At 37.2% G+C, this 15,413-nt stretch overlaps 1 protein-coding gene across 1 annotated transcript; it reads right to left on the bottom strand.

The window, feature by feature from the left end:
- Positions 1 to 14,226: 14,226 nt before the first annotated feature.
- On the bottom strand, positions 14,227 to 14,896 carry LOC112523758. The gene is made up of 2 exons (XM_025133434.1): positions 14,788 to 14,896; positions 14,227 to 14,699 (listed from the first exon to the last, which is right to left on the bottom strand). Exons 1-2 carry the CDS (start codon positions 14,894 to 14,896, stop codon positions 14,227 to 14,229), a joined length of 582 nt encoding a protein of 193 aa, XP_024989202.1.
- Between the last annotated feature and the right edge of the window lie 517 nt (positions 14,897 to 15,413).

Genomic DNA, 15,413 nt, shown 5'->3' with positions numbered 1-15,413 from the left:
GACTGTACTTGCTGCCAATGTGGAATGTGATGTTCACATTGGTAAATCACTCGCTTACGGGCAAGGTAGGCAGTCTCGACATGTGCTCAACGAACATCCTGCAAATAGTCTATCGGATCTTCTTCGATCTCCCACTCGATTACTCATTGATTCCATATAAAGAATTCAAGGTCGTTATGGCAAAGAAGATCCTTGACGCCTCTAAAGGAAAAGATTTGCCAGCTCTGCTCTTCCCGTATTTCCTAGGTCTCCTTCTAGACCTAGTATTGAGGAACAGAACATCGACATCACGGGCCTTCCTGTGCACAAGGTGCATGTTCTCTCAATGTACAAGCCAACTGTGCACAAAGATGGCTATCCAGCTGAGCGGCCGATCCCAACAAAGTTGGTAACGTACATGAAGACGAGGGTTACAAGTTACCTTAAAGTGCCAAATTAGATTACGCTCCAGAATAGAGAGTTCTTGTGAGAATACTATTAGATTGAGAGTTTTCTGTTACTACTCGAAGATCTAATTAACCTTCTGACTTATTCAAGCTTGTTTTACATTCTTACTTCCGTCTTGAATATTTTGTTAAACCATATCAGTTACACAGTCACGACTTCATTCATACTCTGATTTTACTGTGCATCTTGTTGATTAAGAGGAATCTGGGTTCCAACACTTCCCTACCTCGACCTTCAGAAGCACTTGTCAGAGCACTAACAGGAGAATCATCTCTATCTTCTGGGATAGGGCGGGCGATCCTTTTAGATATTCTAGAACGACTAGCCATCTGCAGATTTTTTTTCAATATTAATAATCACGTATTCACATTCTCAAATATAATAAGGTGTCGAAGTACAGATATGTACCTGGAAATTCATAATTACATTGGCCAGTTGTAATTCGAATTTTTTACCTCGCATACTTTCCTCTTAACCCATCATATTTATTCCCAATGGTTCTATTTATGTCTGGGACCCCTTAATATGCAAATAACATAGTTTAAGTCTAGGCATCATGCTTTGAATACCTAAATCCCTTAAACTCAGGCTCTGATACCACCTCTTCTCACCCCACTTTTCACATTTCCATATAAACATGTATTTCATATATAAAGAAATATAATTACACAACATCGGTCCCACTAGTACAAGAAACTTATATTAGAGAATTTACAACTCAAAATTTTCAAAAGAGTATTCTTGTACAATCACATGTATGAACTACATGTATTCAAAATCCATCATGTAACAGACTGATCTTCAAAATAGCAGTTAAACATGTAAGGAAAATAATCATATTTTCCCCTTCTTCTTATCCCTGGACCCTGCCGGACCTGCAATGCATATTCTTAAAACACAAAATTAGGGTTAGACCAGGAGTTCTAGTGAGATACCCTTTCTTTGCAATTAAAGTTGAAGATCACCTAAACCTGTTTAAAAACCACTTTCAGATATCCAACCACTTTAAATAAATATAACTTCGGTAAAAACAATAACTAAAAGTTATAAAATGATCTTACCACATAAGAAGCATAACCACTCAAGTTTTCACAGACATCTGGAATATAACTCTCAAAGCTCACAAGTCATATCAGATAAGAGCTTATGGTCTCAACTTCCAAATCATAATGAGAAATACAAATGACCAGAGTTCATGGTCATTATTAAAAGCTTTCAGGATACCAACAGTTTTAAACTCAAATGAAAACTGAATTGAATAATAACCAAAGACCCTCTGAGTTCGATTTCAAATCTCTACTCTTTTGAATGATCAAAATACGATATCTGATATTACAAAATCATTTTAATCATGGGTAATTAATGACTTCGGCTATAAGCCATTTTCCCCTTCTCAATAACATCGTTATTATCATTTCAATAAGAGAAATATTCCCAAGTATTCATGTCACAAAGAAATGTTGACTCAGAATTATCGCATCTTACAGATGTGACAATAAGAGCTATAATAGTGACCACACCCACAAATGCCACCCGTATCCAAATATACACCTCTCCATGATATGTCACCCTTATACCATGGTACACCTCTCCATGATATGTCACCCTTGTTTCCTCCTCACATCTACAGATAAATTTGTAGTTTTAGCCAATAATGGCCTCAAAATAGTTTCATATCAGAAACTTTAATCTCAAGAACTCCCAAGTTCTTAAATCCAATTTTCAATCTCTTCTTAGTATTTCTTTCGAAACAGATTCCTCATCTCATCAGTTTTGAAAGAAACAACATATCTTTCCTCAATTAAAATTCAACAAATGAAAGATACAGGTTACTCTCCTCATCACAAAACAATTTTGAAATTGTTAAAAAAAACATTTTGGAAAACAACTAGGTTTCATCGGACAAGGCATGGGCGAGAACTGCCCCTCATCGGCCAACACTATTACCAATAGCCTCTTCTCACCGCACAACACATACAATCCGAACAAAACTTGGAAAGTGAAAACATACTCACTAGACAACACTCTGTCCGATAACTCTCTAACCGGTCAACACTTAAAATATCAATATTGAAACCGGACAATGCTTTGTCCGATGAGCATTCTTACCGGACAAGGCATTGATCGATAAACCTCAATATGGTCAACACTTAAAAGTCCCAAACACTAAACCGTTCAACTCTTTGGGAGATAAAATGCACAAACCGGACAACCCTTGTCCGATAAGGGTCTTCATCGAAAAACACTTCATCTGATAAAGTCCTCATCGAACGAAGTAGAAAATAACCAACTCTTACACCGGTCAAGGCATGACCGGTAAGGGACTCTCATCGGACAACATTGTGTCCAAGTACAGTCCCTCATTGGACCATGTATTTTACAAGAACATAAATATACCAAGTATGCACACCAGCAGTTTAAAGCATACAAAACCAGAACTCGTAAGCAAATTCAAAGATGGCTATAACAATTCACCTTTATGGAAGAACTTGAATTTTAAGAAGAAATATGCACATAAAACTACTTCTACTTTGATCCCAAATTATAGTTTCTACTTTGGCAAGAATTTCACACACAGACTTTACTTTCACTCAACCTTTCTAAAAATGGCAGAAAAGTTCTTCTTCCAAAAATGTCACCCTTATATACTTGCCTTCTAAAGAGGTGGTTTGGAAAGAAATTATAACATAATTATTTTCCCTCACAACCCCATGCACACACTCATGCACATAATAATTCTTACACATACATGCATATAACTTACTTTTGTATGCATAATATATATACATACATATACAATCCATGCATGCATATACCCACATGATTAGTTATAATAATTAATCACATACTCACGTAACCACATAATCAAATAATTACCTCCAAGTATAATCGAAACCCAATAATCAAAGTTTGCATGCAAGAAACATCTTGATATCTCCTTCTTTTTGTACAGAAGATGAAGTAGGTGGTGCAGACGTAGTCGTTACCGGGGTACTTGCTCCGGCTTCTTCATGAAAATTCGGGTTCCCAATTCCTTTCTGATTATTCTGAGTGGAAAGCCCTAGAAAATTTACTAGATTGTTCTAAAATTTTCCCAGTTCGGCTGCTAACATCTTCTTGGTAATAAACCTAGGGTCATGAGCACAACCTCTACCCCTTGTTCTACCCCGTCCATGACCTGATATAGAGTTTTCTTGTACCAACATTTCCTATTCTGTATGAACTTCTTGTTGAATACCTCTTCCTCGTCCCCGACCTCGACTTCTTGTTTCAACGATTGAAGCAATTTCTGGATTTTCTTCTGTATGCAAAATTCCTCTTCCCCTGCTTCTTCCATGGCCTGTAGAAGTTCTTCCAGATCAATTAGGATTATCTTCCATTCTTACTTAATACTTGTGTCACTTTAACTTCCTTACTGCCACAATAAACATGTATACAGTTAATCACATGCCAAAGTATGATAACATGCTTACGCTTAAATCATGTATCTGTAGATCAAGATTACATTAATTTCCTATAATTTAACTCTAGCATACTTATCATTATAATAGCTCCAATTAAAACACATTCCCAAGTCCGAAATCCTAGTGGAACCTATCATCACATACTCCACGCCTCTAGTTTAAGTCTAAGTATCATGAAAATACCCAGATCCCTTAAACTAAGGCTCTAATACCAAATGAAACAACCCACCATGTACTAAATAGCACTAACAAACAAACTCATACTTCAACATATATCAGGCATACAAATTTACAAACATTTCAAGTTTATTTACATATGACATTTCTTCCATAATTCCTTTAACTCTTTCCATTGCCTTTATCCTATGATGTTGGATGACCTACAAAATAAATTATTACAACAATCGAGGGTTAGACCGAAAGGTCTATGACGGTTAGACCCGAAGGTCTAGTGAGTGAACCTCCCTCCTGTGAAGATAATATGCTGTAATAATTAAATACAATTCAAACCTGGTTCTTAATGATAAATTGACACCCATTTATTGCGGTTACACTGCCATTTTCTCTATCGCGGTTACACTTCCATTTTATCTATCACGGTTATACCGACATTTCATCTATTGCGGTTACACCGCCATTTCATGTATGACATTACTGTGAGTGATGAGGGTCAATCCGGACATACTTTATCGGACAATACCCGGTCGATAAGAGTCCTATCTGGACAACACTTAGTCCTATCCGAATAACACTTGAATGATGAGGGTCTTATCGGACAACACTTTATCGGTGAGGGGTCCTTACTAGATAACAGTAAGTAGGGTCGTAAACGAACCGAACGAACACGAACGGAGGCTTGTTCATGTTCGTTCGTTTAACTTAACCGAACAAATGAACTAACACGAACGGTAAACAAACGAAAATCTTTGTGTTCGTGTTCGTTCGTTTAGAAATCAGTTGTGTTCGTGTTCGTTTATGTTTGTTCGTTAACATGCTAAACGAACGTAAACGAACGAACATAAACGAACGGGCTAAACGAACATAAATAAATATTATTTGACTTCAATGTAAATAAATATATTAAATTTAGTATATAAACGAACGAATATAAACGAACGTTCATGAACATAAATGAACGAACGAGACTCTTGTTCATGTTCGTTCGTTTAACTAAACGAACAAAAAAAGTTGTTCATGTTCATTCATTTATTAAATAAACGAACATAAACAAACTTCCCGCCGAACAGTGCACGAACGATCCACTGAACGTTTGGTTCATTTACAGCCCTATCGGTGAGGGGTCCTTACCGGACAACACTTTATCGATGAGGGTCTTATCAGACAACACTTTACCGGTGAGGGGTCCTTACCGGACAACACTTTATCAGTGAAGGTCTTATCCGGACAGCACTTGATCGACGACAAGGTTCATCGGTCATCCTTTTGAGCGATGAGAGACTTCATCGGATGATGCCTTGGCTAATGAGGGGTCTCATCGGGTGATGCTTTGTCCATTGAGGAGTCTCATTAGGTGTTGCCTTGTCCAATGATGGTCTTGTTGGTTGTTGCTTTGTGCGATAAAGGTAATAGCAGTTCATACATATATATATATATATATTGTATGACATGAATACATGCATCATTTATCATACAACTGAATTTATTACCAAACATGCAATACCCTTACTTATCAAAACAGTATATAGACTTACCTTTGCCTAAACTTAGCTTGAGAAAATGTTTTTGTCGTCTTCCTTCTTCCTTGCTGAACTTTTACCCAAAATTGATCTCCCTCAAAGAAAAATTAGCCAAACTCCTTTTGCTTTCCTTACTTACTATAAATAGTAAGTTTTGTAAAATGGGATGAGGGAGGTGGTTCCTAGACACCCTCCCCCTCACATGCACCCAATTATATTAACAAAATAATTGACCAAAAAAATTTAGCATCACACATGGAGGTGACCCATGGTCCCTCCTTTTTCATCAAAAATCCATCTTTACCCCTGAACTTCCATTGCTACTTCAATTCAAAACCTGACCAATTATATCTTGAAACCGAATATTACAATATGTGAGGGTAAGTTAGTAATTTGATTTATTGACAAGTAATCAAAATACTTAATTGATTTTACTACCTAAATTATAGGCTTTTTTCAAAATATAAATTTCATCCCTTAAATTAACGTTTCTCTTCTTAAACCCACTTCATTTTTCTTTAAAAGATGCAACACCTTCATTTTTCCATGTTCCAAGCGACTCATTTTCTTAATTGATCCAGAACACCACCAGTCTCCATCGTCGGGATCGTCAGATCTCATACAAGTGCTAGTCCTACATCCTCCGCCTGTCTTCTCAATCCACGAACATTACTTCTCCAACAAGTTTCAGACCCTAAAAGCATACGACCTATTGTTACCTACTCATGACTTCTTGAAGATATGGCAAAGATTCAAATAAAAGGGTGGTGCTTGATTGGTTTAGGCCTGGATTCCTAGGTCAAAAGCGCCTGGAGGTCCTAGATTCAAATCCAAGGAGGAATAAAAATTCTCCTGTGGCCATGGAGGTGAAAATGCAGTGACTTCAGTCTACCCACAAACAGATGGTCACCCTGGATTAATTGGCTCGCATAGTGGGTTGAATATCCAAGTTAATAAAAAAAGATATGGCAAGATTCTACCACATCAGATCCGTTAACCACACGCATCGACAACACTGCCGACAACCACACCATTTATTCAACCAAGTGGAAGAGAGGGATTGTTGGTTCCTTGAGGCTCTATAAGAATAGTAAAACAGATTGTAGAAAGGGGGATGAATACAAACACAATATTTTCAAATTTAAAATATATATTGATAGAGAAGATCAATACATATTTTACAAGATTGTTTGCAGAAAGATAAGATGATAAAAACCTATCTAAACAATCTTTAGTTACATACTAAGTCTTAGCAAATACAAGGAAAGAAATGTTGTAGAGAAGATCCTTTACTTAAGCTAGAAAATGCTTGAAGTAAGACTTAGGGATAGAGAGTGAATTGCGCGCACTCTACATGGAGAAGAAACACTTCTATTTATACCCAGTGCATCAAATGAAGATTTAATGCAATATGGTAGGGTTAAAGTGCGTGTCAAACCTTAAGAGGAAGGCTTGTCCTTTGCTACAGTGAATAGTATAAAAAGCACTATTCATGAGCAGACATCCTTACCTAAAGTTGTTGGACAATATAGTCGACTAGTCGGCTCCGTACCGTACCAACTTTCATAAGGGTATGGGTTTTGTTCTTTGTGTGTATAAGGACAAGACAACAACAGTCGTACTAAGCAAGCTTCCTTCGATCGCTGAATGCTGGAATGACCTGAAGGTCTCTTCATCATTCGTTGAAGCTTGAGCAGTCTTCACACATATATAGACAGACTTGTAATCAATGAATACCGCTTCAGATCACGTACTTGTCAGTCTCTAATCTTCAGTTTTAGTCTTCGACGTTTGCTGAAGGTTCTTTGGTGTGAGTGTTGTCTTCTTGAAGTATTGTTGTCTCTGATAGATTTACAATGCAAGTTCTTCAGCGATCACTGAACATACTGAATAAAGGTCGCTGGAACTAAAAAGACAGAAACATCAATACAACGTATAAGTGAAAAGGGATTATCATCAAATCACTGAGAGAGAGGATCAACAATCTCCCCCTATTTGATGATAACAAGATAACATAAAGAAGGTTATCTTATCAAATAATAGTAAAGAAAAGTTACATATAAAGTACATGTCCCTTTTTACTATTTTGGGATCTTTTTCAGTTAGCTAGTCTCAGCTTGAAAATCTTCCTTGAGTTATATCTACGAAAATTACGAGTATGGAAACTAAAACTGAAAGCTTATTCACTGACTTATAGATTGTCAGTGAATGCGAAAAGTAACACTGGAACTCATAGACTTGTATCCCTATTACTTTTTTCAGGGACATTTTTCAATGAAGTACATGGAATACTCATTTTATTAATCATTGGAAATATTACAAGCATTACAGTACATGTCTAGTGCTTACAGATTATAAGTACAATCACTGAAAGTAGACATAGTACAAGAAGTTACAAGGAAAAGTGGATTGTTGTTACAAAGAGAAACTATTCTAGAACTATTAGATCTATGTAATCAGGTATATTTTCACTAAGATTTCTTCGACGTAGGAATTCCCTTCGTATCTTCAGATCTACGACTTTTCCAGGCATGCTATCATCTATCCATAGCAAGAGGTAATCCACATGATCCATTGGACATAGATGTAGCTCTAACATTCTCTGAAATCTGACTTCACCTTCATAGTCAAGGAATATAACTCCTAACTTAGGTTTAAAATGCACAGAGTTGGGTGTATAGGGACCCTTATCTAGCAAGTCAAGATTCAGCATAGAAATGTTTGTTCTCTGAAGACCCTTCAGGACTTCATCTAAGGAGAACCTTGTTTCATGTTCGTTTCTTAGGAATGGTCCATCATTAGGATCGGAGAGCTTGAGTTTCTTCTTCCCACCTTTCTTCAGAGATGGCCTGTCAAGGACCTTGACATATCTTGACATCCTTTTGATGAGCTCGCTGATGATGTCCTCACAAGTGTCTTGTGTCTCGACTTGGATTGCTGAATGGCTTGTATGATCTCCATCCATTCGTTGTATCCATAATGGCCAAGGTAGTAAGGGTACTCGGTAAAGGCATCAAGATTGTCCCTGATGATGAGCATTGAGACCAGCGTTTCACCGTCTTTAGAACGTCTGCTGATGCGGACGCTGATAATCGGGCGGGGACTAACTCTCTTTTTCAGCTTTGCTTCACTCCATCGTTTGTCCTTTTCCGCTAGCTTCAAGTTCTTCTCATGCTCAGTTTCTGCAATAGAAAGAAGTTTAGCCTGGGCTTCGACAACGTTCACCATTTTCTTGGACTTCTTCTTGGGAAGGACTTTTTCAGCTAGTGACTTGGCCAGCTTCAAGCTGTCTTCAGTCTGCTTCTTTTGAAGCTCTAGCTCTTCTTCAGCCCTTAATGCCTTGAGTCTTTCAGCTTCAAACAAGAAGTCAAACTCACCACCACTAGAGGTACGAAGAGGGATTTTTACTCTAGTCTGGTCGAGTGACTCTTTCAGCTGAGACATTTGCTGGTCGGTAGAAGCACAAGAGATAGGTTGATCAGGTACCCGCTCCAGTCGACCGCAGGTTGTTGATGGAATATGAAGTTGATATTTTGAAGTAATCATTACCTGAGAGCTAGAGTCTTCAAACAAAGGTTGTTGAGGGATATTGAACAATACCTTCAAGTTTCCTTCTTCAGCAACTGCCTTCCCTTTCGACTTAGGTCCTGGTTCCCTGATGGAGTCGATTCACCTTGTCTTTGGTCCCTCTGGGATGCAGAATCCCTGAGAGCAACTCCCTTGGTGAAGGTTGATGGCTTTTGGTACTTGATGGTAAAGTCATCTTCATCATCATCGTCGTAATCGTCATCTAGATCACTTCTGGTGTCTTGAATGGTAGCTTCATCATCATCTTCATTATCTTTATCTTCATCATCATCATCACCAGCAGCAGTGATGGCAGGGGCATCACCCCTAGGGATGGCATCGACATCCTCAGCTGGAGCAGCTTTGGTGGTCGGGATTACAAGAGCAGCAACTGCTTCAGCTCTAAGAGCCTCAGCTTCAACTGCAACTGAAGCTGATACTGGACCAACAGCCTGAGAAGGGGTAAGCACAGCATCAGATGATTCACCAGTGTTGGACCTCATCTCCCCCTCTCTGGCAAAGACTTGAGAGAATTGTCTAGAGAGTTCGTCCAAACGCTGACGCTGGAGAACCATTATAGCCTCTAGCCTTTGCAAAGCACTGGCTAGAGTTGTCATTGCCTCACGTGTCTCATGGAGCTGGGTGCGATCACTGGCAGAGAAAGAAGGTGGGATTACTGGAGCTGGTTGACAGACAGCATCCAGGATTTGTTGAAGAAGGCCAGTCTGCTGATCAACGATAGCCTGAGTAACGTCAGCCCTACTGTCAAGAACAGCAATGGCATCGGTGTTGGCTTGAACAGCTTCTTGGAGAGTCTGAAGATGACTCTAAACTTCTTGAACGTCCACCTGGATGGAAAGGAAGTTCGCATCGAGATCACCCTAGCGGGACATCTCTTGGTGAACTTCGTTGATCCTGCAGAGGACGGTATCAACGGCTGGAAGGAGAAGTTGATGTCTGATGACATATCATAGGCATCAGCGATCTCTTCATCTCCTCCATCATCTTTCTCTCTTTCTTCCTCTTCCACTTCCTGAGCATCAGACTGATGCATCGAAGAAGGACCTGCAAAAGAAGAAGTGTGAGCTGAAGGCTCAAGGTTAGAAGAAAAGAAAGGGTAGGAAGATGGAATACCTGAGGGGCCATCAGTGACTGTTGGGTTCAAGTATGTGGGAAAAAGATTGTATTCAAGTTCTCCATTTTTATATGGTTTGTAATAGTTAGGTTAATGCTTTCCTAGTATAAATAGTCTTTAGCTTTGTAATTGTCATTAATCAATTTTGTAACCTCTGATTAAGTGTTGTAATTCTCTCTCAAGCAATTACAAAACATTTGGTGATAATATTTTCTCTACTCTTCATCTTGTTCATATATTCTTGAAGATCATAATCAGAATTGTATAATTTTTGGGCATTTCAATTGGTATCAGAGCAAGCTGCAGCAATTTGATTAGAGGATTAAACAATTAAACAAGATTTTGCACGAATTTTAGTGGATTAATCGATCTATGTTCATCGTGTTCTTTGTCTGTTCATAGGGTTCTTCATTCCAGAATTGAGTTTTGGCTTAAATCGCTTGTTTGTTGATTGTTAATTGATAAATCTTACATCACTGAATTCGCAATCTGATTTAGAACAAATTTGATTCACATCGTTTTTGTTTTTAAACAAGTTTTGAATCTGTTTTGATCGATTTTTGAGTTTTTCGAAATCTGTTGGTGTTCTTCAAAATTCAAATTTTTCATGTTTTGATCCAATTTTTTGGTGAAAAGGTGTTAAAATTGTGTTTTTGCTTGAATATTAGTCCGGTTAACTCTTGACCAATTTAGATGTATATCGCTTAAAAGCTTGTTCGATTTAGACTTGTAATATTTGTGGATTGATTTTGATCGGATTAGGTTAAACCGGGTAAGTCTTGATCGGATTAAAAGGTAAATCGTTTGACTCTTGATCGATTTAGTAAGCGATTTAGGATAATCCGCTTGGTAAGTCGTTTGTGTATTGTGCGATTTATTTGAAGTCCGGTTGTAACCTGAGCGATTTAGTGAGCGATTTAAGTGTAAGGTTGTGCGATTTACTCTGCGATTTATATTGAATTGTTGAATGTGTTGAGTGATCGTACTTTGACTGTTTGACCGTATTTTGACTTTGACTCCTTGAACGGATTCGTGAATGGACTTTGATTTTCACTTGTGATCGATTTAAAACTTTGACTTTTTGAGTGATTTGATTTTAAGCGGACTTGTTCGTACTTTGACTAGTTGACTTAGTTGACATTGACTTGTTGACTTGTTGATTTTTATGTTCGTATTTCATTTTGAAAATTTGGCTAAGTGTTGAAAACGTCCGATTTGAGATTTTTCATCCAAATTGAATTTTGCGCTTTGTCCGTATTGAGTTTCGCTTTGTCCGAATTGAAATTCCTTAATTGCTTAAATTTTGACTAAGTATTGAAACTCGCCGGATTTCTTTTCCAGATTACGTGATATTTTGTGCGATTTAAAGTTTATTGTTGTCCGGACTTCTAATCCAGATAACTTGATTTAGTTGAAAATTTCAAGTCTTCTTTGTCCGGACTTCTAATCCGGATAAGTTTGACCGGATTTCTAATCCGGATAAGCTTTGTATGATATATTTTTGAATACTCATCCTTTAATACAAACTTTGAACTGCAGTTGATCCTACATCATACTAACTGATAAAATGAGTTCAAGGGAAGCAATGGCTATTAGTACTGACACCAAGCCACCAGTGCTGTTTAGAGGAGACTACAACCAATACAGGGATAGATTCCTCAATATTATAGAGAGAATGAAAGAAGGTGATATGATAATAGAGTCCATGATGGAAGGTCCTGCTGTGTTCTACCGAGAGACACCTGCCATTCCTGAACAAGGCAGACCTGCTTAGAGAATAATCAAAGAAAAAGATAGATATACTGCTCAAGAAAAAGAGAGAGCCCATACTGATGTGCTTTGCAAGTCCTACATGATGCAAGCACTGACCAATGACATCTACACCAGTATTGACAGCCATAAATCATCTGGTCACAGCATGTGTTCAGATTGAAAAGATGATGATGGGCTCTAGAGTGGGAACTCAATTAAAGATTACTAATTGCATATCTGCGTATGAAGAGTTCAAGGCTAAAGATGGTGAGAGCCTTGATGATGTCTATAATAGGCTTACCAGACTGCTAAATGAGCTGACCAAGAACGGAATCTCTAAAACTGTTATAAAGATAAATGTTAAATTCCTCAACAATCTTAAACCAGAGTGGAAACCATTTGCTAATCATATCAGATTCAACAAATTGTTATCTGATATTGACATACATGAAATCTATGAAACTCTAAAGTAGAATGAGGAAGATGTTTTGGACATCCGAAATTCGAAGAAGAAGAAAGAGAAGGAAGTTGCTGATCCTTTAACTTTCATGTCTGAGAAGAAAGCAAAGAGCAGATCTAGGAAGCAAGTGAAGGAAGGAAGTCAATCAAGCGAATCTGAAGATGAAGAAAGTAACAGCTCAGATTCAGACTCTGAAATGTCTAAGTTAAAACATGCCATGGCGATGCTGACTAAAGCATTCCAAAAGAAATTCCAGAAACGGCCATACTCGAACAATCAAAGATTCTCATCCGGCTCGAAATATGAATTTAAAGACAAATTCGGCGAGAAGAAGAAATATGAAGAAAAGAGGTTTGAGAAAAAGCACAAGAAGAAGCCGAAAGAGAAGAAGAAGTTTGTTAAAGGTGTAGCTGACGAGCACACGAAATGCTACAACTGTGGCAAGCTAGGCCACTTTGCTGTAAATTGTAGAAAGCCGGTAACTCGAAATACCGACTACTAGAAAAACAAATTTCTTCTCTCCAAACAAAGAGATGTAGGGAAAGCACTCATGGCTCAAGATAATCACTGGCTAAACCTGACAGATGAAGAGAAAGAAGCTGAAGCTGTTGCACATGTTTGCTTGATGGCTAAATCTGATAACTGTTCTTCAGATGAAGGAGAAGAACAGAGTGCGGAAATGGAAGAAGAGGTATTAGAGCATTCATGCATAAAAGCATAAGATGATGCTTAAACTCCAATCTTTCCCGCAAGAATTAAAAACAGAAAAAATGCGTTCAAATAATTTTGAAAAAGAGTTAAAAACGTAAAAAGAAAAATGCATCAAATTATTTGATGAAAATGCTGGAAATTTGGACTGGGCTAAATCTTTGTTATCTGAATCCAAATCATTTGATGAAAAGTCCAATATCTTAAAAACCAAATTATCTGATTTCAAGGAATAATATAAATCATTAGAATTGTTTAATGAAGAACAAATGGTTAAAATAAGTAAGCTTGAGCTACAAATAATTCATTTAAATGAAAAACTGAAGTCTAAAGAAGAAGTTTTGTATAAAAGAGGACAAACTGATCAAACCATTTTTCTAAACAAACCAACTGAAACAAGATCTTTTAACCTCGGGAAGGGTTGGGGTATGAAAATCCAATTTTTTTAGGAAAAGCTTTATATTATGCCCCAACTTTATACAAATTTGAATATCTTGATTGTGGTCCCGAGTTTTCAATAAAATTTACAAAATCTTTTGATGAAGTAGAACAACGAGAAGACTTCAATCGACAAAGCAAAGACAAAATGCAGGTTCCGTTTGATTATACAAACCTAAATGAAAGTTATAAAAATCAAGGGGTTGTTTGGCAGTTGCTGAATGGTTTAGTGCAGAATGATTAAGTGGTCAGGATGATTAAGAGACTCTGTATGATTTAGTGTAAGATAGAAAAAGGTTGTTTGGAAACTGTTCTGAATGAACAGTCTGAATGGCATAAAATTACCATTTTACCCCCAGTCTTATGTTTAATGAAAATTACCGTTTGACAACAGTTCTGAAGGAAATTTCCAAATGAAAAATAGAAAATAATTAATGGTCCAAGCCAATACATAATATTATATCAATTCAAACAAGCATGACAATGTTTGTTCAAGTTTTGGCATAACAAAACATCACATGAAATACAACTTCAAACCCAATATTTTGATTACAACATCTAATTTGAAGCATTTAACACCAGTTGATTTGCAATCTCATTATGCAAATTAGTCATGTACTCACTGTCTTGGGGCCCCCAAGGTGTTGCATTTATCTCTTCTTCCTCGCCTCCATCAATTTGTTCTTGTGCTTCAGTAATGCCCATGGGATTATTGTCGTAATCCATGAATAATTGATCTTGCATGTTGCATCTTCTTATAAAGTTGTGGATCGYRAARCAAGCAATTACAATGTTTCTTTGTATGCGAAAAGGATAAGGGGCCATTTGCTTCAAAATTGGGAATCTTGCTTTCAATACACCCAAAGCACATTCGATAACATTTCTGAGTTGTGCGTGGGCATGATTGAATCTTTCTTCTTTGGTCAAGGCACATCGACGTCGAAAATCAGCTAGCCAATATCTTGTATTGCGATATGGAGTCAAAAATCCACGCGTGTTGGCATATGCAGCATCACAAAGATAATATTTTTCTACATTTAACATGTAAGAAAATTTTATTGTTAAGTAAAATGTATAAGAAATAAATTATATTCAATATTAAGTAAAAATTCTAAATACCTGGTGTAGGAAATGGAAAACCAGAAGTTAGGTTCAATGCAACTTCTCTTAAAACTCTAGCATCATATGCTATGCCCTCCCATCCAGCCCAAACATAAGTGAATACCATATTAAAATCACAAATCGCTAAAACGTTTTGATAACATTCACCTCTTCATCTTCCCCTATAACGAGCTTGTTGATCGACAGGCACAACTGCATGTATGAGAGTCCCATCTAACGCACCTATCGCAAAGTATAAACTATAAGAAACTTTTTTTAACTACGTTTTGATTTTGCAAATTATATAAACGAAAACATACCGGAAATATTCTTCTAAGATTTCTTTGTCGATCTGACATATTGGAGGTTTCTTCATTGGGCATTGGTCCTACAACTTCTCTAGCCAATTCCATCATTGCTCGTAGTACTTGACGGAAATATTTATGGATAGTTTATTTTGAGTGTTGAAATCTTCTTTTAATCATTCTATAATGTTCATTGTAACCTATAATTGTTAAAAAAATTTGCCATCTTCTCCTCAACAATTGCATTCCTACTATTTTGCATCCAATTCTTTTGTTTAAAATGGTTGCATAGTAGTATATAAGCATCACGAGAAAGGCGCATCAACTCAAGACATTGTG

This window comes from Cynara cardunculus (genome assembly GCF_001531365.2).
Source record: "Cynara cardunculus var. scolymus isolate 2C chromosome LG 12, CcrdV1, whole genome shotgun sequence".
In the NCBI taxonomy this organism is placed as follows: domain Eukaryota; kingdom Viridiplantae; phylum Streptophyta; class Magnoliopsida; order Asterales; family Asteraceae; genus Cynara; species Cynara cardunculus.
The sequence above is the reverse complement of the archived record's forward strand: the minus strand, read 5'-3'. Positions and strand labels throughout refer to the sequence as shown.